General features: G+C 53.5%; 1 protein-coding gene across 1 annotated transcript in view; it reads left to right on the forward strand.

The window, feature by feature from the left end:
• Positions 1 to 8,168, forward strand: part of LOC119977787 (protein Atg16l2-like) — a 131,217-nt gene extending 123,049 nt beyond the window's left edge. Inside the window, exons 18-19 of the mRNA XM_038818995.1 lie at positions 3,876 to 3,977; positions 7,153 to 8,168. Coding sequence (XP_038674923.1) covers positions 3,876 to 3,977; positions 7,153 to 7,246 — 196 coding nt within the window. The 3' untranslated portion in view covers positions 7,247 to 8,168. The remainder of the gene's footprint in view (positions 1 to 3,875; positions 3,978 to 7,152) is intronic.
• The last annotated feature ends 367 nt before the right edge of the window (positions 8,169 to 8,535 follow it).

Consider the following 8,535-nt stretch of genomic DNA (forward strand, 5'->3'; position numbering starts at 1 on the left):
GTACTGACCCTCTGACAGTGCGGCACTCCCTCAGTACTGACCCTCTGACAGTGCAGCACTCCCTCAGTACTGACCCTCTGACAGTGCGCACTCCCTCAGTACTGACCCTCTGACAGTGCAGGCACTCCCTCAGTACTGACCCTCTGACAGTGCGGCACTCCCTCAGTACTGACCCTCTGACAGTGCGGCACTCCCTCAGTACTGACCCTCTGACAGTGCGGCACTCCCTCAGTACTGACCCTCTGACAGTGCGGCACTCCCTCAGTACTGACCCTCTGACAGTGCGGCACTCCCTCAGTACTGACCCTCTGACAGTGCGGCACTCCCTCAGTACTGACCCTCTGACAGTGCGGCACTCCCTCAGTACTGACCCTCTGACAGTGCAGCACTCCCTCAGTACTGACCCTCTGACAGTGCGGCACTCCCTCAGTACTGACCCTCTGACAGTGCGGCACTCCCTCAGTACTGACCCTCTGACAGTGCGGCACTCCCTCAGTACTGACCCTCTGACAGTGCGGCACTCCCTCAGTACTGACCCTCTGACAGTGCGGCACTCCCTCAGTACTGACCCTCTGACAGTGCGGCACTCCCTCAGTACTGACCCTCTGACAGTGCGGCACTCCCTCAGTACTGACCCTCTGACAGTGCGGCACTCCCTCAGTACTGACCCTCTGACAGTGCGGCACTCCCTCAGTACTGACCCTCTGACAGTGCGGCACTCCCTCAGTACTGACCCTCTGACAGTGCGGCACTCCCTCAGTACTGACCCTCTGACAGTGCGGCACTCCCTCAGTACTGACCCTCTGACAGTGCAGGCACTCCCTCAGTACTGACCCTCTGACAGTGCGGCACTCCCTCAGTACTGACCCTCTGACAGTGCGGCACTCCCTCAGTACTGACCCTCTGACAGTGCAGCACTCCCTCAGTACTGACCCTCTGACAGTGCGGCACTCCCTCAGTACTGACCCTCTGACAGTGCGGCACTCCCTCAGTACTGACCCTCTGACAGTGCAGCACTCCCTCAGTACTGACCCTCTGACAGTGCGGCACTCCCTCAGTACTGACCCTCTGACAGTGCAGGCACTCCCTCAGTACTGACCCTCTGACAGTGCGGCACTCCCTCAGTACTGACCCTCTGACAGTGCGGCACTCCCTCAGTACTGACCCTCTGACAGTGCAGCACTCCCTCAGTACTGACCCTCTGACAGTGCGGCACTCCCTCAGTACTGACCCTCTGACAGTGCAGGCACTCCCTCAGTACTGACCCTCTGACAGTGCGGCACTCCCTCAGTACTGACCCTCTGACAGTGCGGCACTCCCTCAGTACTGACCCTCTGACAGTGCAGCACTCCCTCAGTACTGACCCTCTGACAGTGCAGCACTCCCTCAGTACTGACCCTCTGACAGTGCAGCGCTCCCTCAGTACTGACCCTCTGACAGTGCAGCACTCCCTCAGTACTGACCCTCTGACAGTGCAGGCACTCCCTCAGTACTGACCCTCTGACAGTGCAGGCACTCCCTCAGTACTGACCCTCTGACAGTGCGGCACTCCCTCAGTACTGACCCTCTGACAGTGCAGCACTCCCTCAGTACTGACCCTCTGACAGTGCAGCACTCCCTCAGTACTGACCCTCTGACAGTGCGGCACTCCCTCAGTACTGACCCTCTGACAGTGCAGCACTCCCTCAGTACTGACCCTCTGACAGTGCAGCACTCCCTCAGTACTGACCCTCTGACAGTGCGGCACTCCCTCAGTACTGACCCTCTGACAGTGCAGCACTCCCTCAGTACTGACCCTCTGACAGTGCGGCACTCCCTCAGTACTGACCCTCTGACAGTGCGGCACTCCCTCAGTACTGACCCTCTGACAGTGCGGCACTCCCTCAGTACTGACCCTCTGACAGTGCGGCACTCCCTCAGTACTGACCCTCTGACAGTGCGGCACTCCCTCAGTACTGACCCTCTGACAGTGCGGCACTCCCTCAGTACTGACCCTCTGACAGTGCGGCACTCCCTCAGTACTGACCCTCTGACAGTGCGGCACTCCCTCAGTACTGACCCTCTGACAGTGCGGCACTCCCTCAGTACTGACCCTCTGACAGTGCAGCACTCCCTCAGTACTGACCCTCTGACAGTGCGGCACTCCCTCAGTACTGACCCTCTGACAGTGCAGCACTCCCTCAGTACTGACCCTCTGACAGTGCGGCACTCCCTCAGTACTGACCCTCTGACAGTGCGGCACTCCCTCAGTACTGACCCTCTGACAGTGCGGCACTCCCTCAGTACTGACCCTCTGACAGTGCGGCACTCCCTCAGTACTGACCCTCTGACAGTGCGGCACTCCCTCAGTACTGACCCTCTGACAGTGCGGCACTCCCTCAGTACTGACCCTCTGACAGTGCAGCACTCCCTCAGTACTGACCCTCTGACAGTGCGGCACTCCCTCAGTACTGACCCTCTGACAGTGCGGCACTCCCTCAGTACTGACCCTCTGACAGTGCAGGCACTCCCTCAGTACTGACCCTCTGACAGTGCGGCACTCCCTCAGTACTGACCCTCTGACAGTGCGGCACTCCCTCAGTACTGACCCTCTGACAGTGCGGCACTCCCTCAGTACTGACCCTCTGACAGTGCAGCACTCCCTCAGTACTGACCCTCTGACAGTGCGGCACTCCCTCAGTACTGACCCTCTGACAGTGCGGCACTCCCTCAGTACTGACCCTCTGACAGTGCAGCACTCCCTCAGTACTGACCCTCTGACAGTGCAGGCACTCCCTCAGTACTGACCCTCTGACAGTGCGGCACTCCCTCAGTACTGACCCTCTGACAGTGCAGCACTCCCTCAGTACTGACCCTCTGACAGTGCAGGCACTCCCTCAGTACTGACCCTCTGACAGTGCGGCACTCCCTCAGTACTGACCCTCTGACAGTGCGGCACTCCCTCAGTACTGACCCTCTGACAGTGCGGCACTCCCTCAGTACTGACCCTCTGACAGTGCGGCACTCCCTCAGTACTGACCCTCTGACAGTGCGGCACTCCCTCAGTACTGACCCTCTGACAGTGCAGCACTCCCTCAGTACTGACCCTCTGACAGTGCGGCACTCCCTCAGTACTGACCCTCTGACAGTGCGGCACTCCCTCAGTACTGACCCTCTGACAGTGCAGCACTCCCTCAGTACTGACCCTCTGACAGTGCGGCACTCCCTCAGTACTGACCCTCTGACAGTGCGGCACTCCCTCAGTACTGACCCTCTGACAGTGCGGCACTCCCTCAGTACTGACCCTCTGACAGTGCGGCACTCCCTCAGTACTGACCCTCTGACAGTGCGGCACTCCCTCAGTACTGACCCTCTGACAGTGCGGCACTCCCTCAGTACTGACCCTCTGACAGTGCGGCACTCCCTCAGTACTGACCCTCTGACAGTGCAGCACTCCCTCAGTACTGACCCTCTGACAGAGCACTCCCTCAGTACTGACCCTCTGACAGTGCGGCACTCCCTCAGTACTGACCCTCTGACAGTGCAGCACTCCCTCAGTACTGACCCTCTGACAGTGCAGCACTCCCTCAGTACTGACCCTCTGACAGTGCGGCACTCCCTCAGTACTGACCCTCTGACAGTGCGGCACTCCCTCAGTATTGGTACTGGGAGTGTCAGTCTGGATTACAGGGACAAGAGACTGGATTGCGAGCTGCTTGTCACCTACTGAGTATGAACAAGTCCATGTAAAGGTGAAAGAGTTTGCAGAGAGATGTAGCCGTGGGGAGGGGTGTTCAGTGTATGATAATCCTCTTGTTTTCATGTAGTCTGAAGCTCCTGTATCCATCTGTCCTGTCGGAAGTTGGTAATGGATTTGTCTATTTTTGTTCTTCCAGCCCTGATGGATGCTATGCAGTTGTTGGATCCTCGGAGGGAGTTCTCTATGTCTGGGACACCCTCACTGGCCAATTGGAGACTTCCTTGGTTGGTCAGCACAGGTATGTGGAGGAAGTGCACCTTGCGCATTCTGCGTTTGTCCCTGTTTTGCCTCCACTTCTGAGAGTGAAATTTATTCCGAAGCAATGCAGCAACGGCCTCCGTTTATCCGAAGCCTTTCAGATCGGAAACTACAAGATATCGCACCTTATTTGTCTTCCGGACATCCCAGAACTTTCCAGCCATTGGCTCGGCTGCCAATTTGGGCACAGCAAGCTCCAACAAACATCATGGGGCTGGTTTAGCACATTGGGCTAAATCGCTGGCTTTTAAAGCAGACCCAGGCAGGCCAGCAGCGCGGTTCAATTCCCGTACCAGCCTCCCCGAACAGGCGCCGGAATGTGGCGACTAGGGGCTTTTTACAGTAACTTCATTTGAAGCCAACTCGTGACAATAAGCGATTTTCATTTTTCATTTTCATGCGGTAAATGACCTGAAAGTAAGTGTAAAATACTGCGACTGCTGGAAACCCGGATCAAAAACTGAAAATGCAGGAAAATCTCAGCAGGTCTGACAGCATCTGTACCACCTGAAAGTCGCTTTTAATTATGTGGGTCGCGGGGTGAATATTGCCCGGGACTGCAATGATTAGAAAGACAGCGAGGAGTTTCCTGTTGAACCCTCCATTCAGAGTTTTGAGATGCTTTCCCTTTCTGGGGTATTTTGAGCTTGGCCGGGATACTTTTATAACACGTTAAGCAAGTGACTCTGCAGGGGCTAGCGAGTAGTATATTCTGCGAACAGCCGACAGTCCCAAAACCACGCAATTGAGCAACGCCGGGTATGAAGTTCCGTGCCAGTGGGATGTCAGGTACATGCACCCGACATTCCAGAAATTAGCTGATCAAGTCAAACAACCATATTCCTTCAATTGGCTGTAATATGCAGAGTGCAGACCATACTCAACCAGCCCACAGCAAAATGTCTGCTGTTAGATGTGATTCCACGATTGGGCAGCACTTGCTGAACAATCCTGAGTGGGCTAATAGCTACACTGACAACCAATTTCAGACAATCTGTCGAGCGTTTCATTTACGCTCGTTAGAAGCCACATGCGTTCATACACAGGGACCTGTTCCCCGCAAACAAAAGGAATATGCTCAAGCCTTGCACCTTTTTTGAATTAGCTGGGAGCTTGGGGAGCCTGTAGTTCCTGTTGCGTTCTCCGTGGCAACATCTCAGCCAATCAGATTCAACCTTCCAACCAATCAAGGCCCTTTTCCTCTGTGGGATAAATTGTTGCGATCATTTGAAATTTGATACTCTTGTGTTTGTTCTGATGAGTGTAAGATGAAAAACTTCAACAACATGTCTCTCTTTTCAAGAATATTCATATTCTGACTGGTAGTTTCGAGTCCCATTCCTCACTGGTCACCGATTTCTTTTCCCTGTAAACACTGTGGTCATTTTGTGGGGGTAAAACACGCACGTCATTCCCTCCGCATAGGAACAGTCAGACAGCGGAGAATGTCTGCCTGGCGAATCTTCTCCAGAACAAATAGAGTCAACACGATGATAAAAGAAAAATACTGCTGATGCTGCAAATCTGAAATTAAAACAAAAAATGCAGGACAATCACAGCAGGTCCGGCAGCATCTGTGGAGAGAGAAACAGAGTTAATGTTTCGAGTCTGCATGATCTTTTATTGGAGTCGGTATGAGCTGGCTTCTGCAACGCTTCCCTCTCCAGCTTCACAACTCGCACTCTTCTGAAAATTGAGCTCCAACAGGACTCTGCTGCACGTATCTTTACTCACACCAAAATCTGTTCACCCATCTTCCTTGTGCGCACTGATCCACATTGGCTCCCAATACTTCAGTTTCAAAAGTCTTCTCTTTGAGGGCAGCACGGTAGCACAAGTGGCTAGCACTGTGGCTTCAGAGCACTAGGGACCCAGGTTCGATTCCCCGCTGGGTCACTGTCTGTGCGGAGTTCTCCCCATGTCTGCGTGGGTTTCCTCCGGGTGCTCCGGTTTCCTCCCACAGTCCAAAGATGTGCGGGCTAGGTGGATTGGCCATGATAAATTGCCCTTAGTGGCCAAAAAAGGTTAGGAGGGGTTATTGGGTTACAGGGATAGGGTGGGTCGGTGCAGACTCGATGGGCCGAATGGCCTCCTTCTGCACTGTATGTTCTATGGTGTTTTCAAATCCCTCCGTGGCCGCTTCCCTCCTCCATCCCCACAGCCCTCCAAGATCGCAGCACTTCTCCAACTCTTGTCTCCTGCCCATCCCCAATTTTAATCGCTCCATCATTAGCGGCCGTGCCATCAGCTGCCTGGTCCCCAAGGAATTCGCACCCTGTCCTTTTCCGCTACCATCTCCTTCTTTAAGGAGGTTTTTGATCTGTCTTTATACCCCCTCAAGTGGCTCGATATTCAAAACTTGTCTTATGTTGCTACAGCTGTACGAGGCATTGACGAGACCTCACCTGGAGCTCGGTGTACAGTTTCGGTCCCCTTATTTGAGGAGGGATAATAATAATAATAATCGCTTATTGTCACAAGTAGGCTTCAATGCAGTTGCTGTGAAAAGCCCCTAGTCACCACATTCCGGAGCCTGTTCGGGGAGGCTGGTACGGGAATTGAACCCGCGCTGCTTGCCTTGTTCTGCATTACAAGCCAGCTGTTTAGTCCACTGTGCTAAACCAGCCCCTGAGGTTGCGTGAGCGGCAGTTCAGAGGATGTTCACTAGATTGATTCCAGAGATGAGGCGAGCGGTGAAGGAGGAATGGGATCAGCCAAGTGGAAAGGTAATAGACCCATCATCCAAATGGAGGATGTCAGTCAAACTGTCTTTTTTCCCCATTTTCAATGTTTTTATATCCGTTGGAGAGAAATGTTCAAAGAGAATGACATGAAACAAATCTCTTTGAGCCACCCGATGATTTTTCACGCAGCAGTGTCCTGGAGATTGATCGATCTTCAGATCCTGGAGACTCCAGGGCAAGACGGGAGGGTTGGCAGTGCTCGGAGAAGGTCGGAGCTCCAGATTCCCACTCCCTCATCTGAGGAAGATCCTGCCACGCCCCACCCTCTGCCCTTCGTCCAAGTCTATGCCTCCAAAGATTCAACCTTGACAAATTCTCCCCCCACTTACACACACACACACACACAGTCCATTTCCCCTCTCCCTGCTCCGAAATAGCTTTCACTCTCTCTCTCTCTCCCTTGTTTTCCAGATCATCCATCAACGCGGTTTCCTGGTCTTTGTCAGGGGAGTACGTGGTGACTGTGGACCGTACGAAGATGGCCAATCTCTGGTCTGACTGCTGACCCGCTTGCAGTGATGATGCCGTTTCTGCTGCTCCTGACCACCATTGCATCAAGTGGGAATCTGTCCCAGAAAGAAAGGGTGACGAGTGTACCAGAGCTTGGGTTCAAGAAATTTAATGTTCCTTACAGGGGGGGGGGGGGCGTTTCGCCGACAGCCCCCAACTCCCCCCACGCCCAACTTTTGTTTCCAAGGCAATGGACGCATGAAACCCACACAAAGACTGAAGAAGGAGGATGTGGCCTCGGTACCTCCTGCAAGATGAGGGAGTTTACCTCATGCCCTATCCAAGACTGCCTTGTACCTCCCACGGGGAGGGAAAAACTCGCACAGCGCGGGTTGGTGACGGGAAACCTCCAGGAAGAGTTGAACCCAAAGCATTCCTTTCACAGTGGAGGTTGTGTTCGATTCTCAATGCTCAGTGGAGGGACAATGACAAGGGAATGAGTCTGAATCATTCTCAACAAATGGTAACTGTGCGAAATAAGTTGCAGGAAGGGACTTGGAAAGTGAAAGTATTCAAGGGACAATGAGATTAGTAATAAAAATACAACATCCTCCAAAGACTCAGTGAGTCAGGATGCACCTGCGGAGAGAAGGGATGGAAATAAAGGGTTCGACTCTGACCCATGACTGGATGTTCGTCTGAAAGACTGAGCTGGGTTGTAAGGTTTGAGAAGCAGTTGAACTGCAAACTTGTCTTCTACAAAGCCCTGTGCACTTCAAACGCACTTTGCCATCATTCATTTGACGAAGGAAAAATGTATTTTTGAGGGAGAGAAAATATTTTTTTAATTATTGGCGGTGAATTTTTAATTAATCTTTCACGGGATGTGGGCGTCGCTGGCTAGGCCAGCATTTGTTGTCCATCCCTAATTGCCCCTTGAGAAAGTGCTGGTGAGCCGCCATCTTGAACCGCTGGAGTCCAGGTGGTGTAGGTGCACCCGCAGTGCTGTTAGGGAGGGAGTTCCAGGATTTTGCCCCAGCGACAGCGAGGGAACGGCCGATATATTTCCAGGTCGGGATGGTGAGTGACTTGGAGGGGAACCTCCAAGTGGTGGGGCTCCCAGGTATTAACACTGCAATGAAGTTACTGTGAAAAGCCCCTAGTCACCACATTCCGGCGCCTGCTCGGGTACATTGAGGGAGAATTCAGAATGTCCAATTCACCTAACAAGCATGATAAATTGCCCCCTAGTGTCCAAAACGTTAGGTGGGGTTACTGGGTTTCGAGATTAGGATGGTGGTAGGCTGCTCTTTCAGAGGGTCGGTGCAGACCCGATGGGCTCAA

Source organism: Scyliorhinus canicula, chromosome 14 (assembly GCF_902713615.1).
Source record: "Scyliorhinus canicula chromosome 14, sScyCan1.1, whole genome shotgun sequence".
Taxonomy (NCBI): Eukaryota; Metazoa; Chordata; class Chondrichthyes; order Carcharhiniformes; family Scyliorhinidae; genus Scyliorhinus; species Scyliorhinus canicula.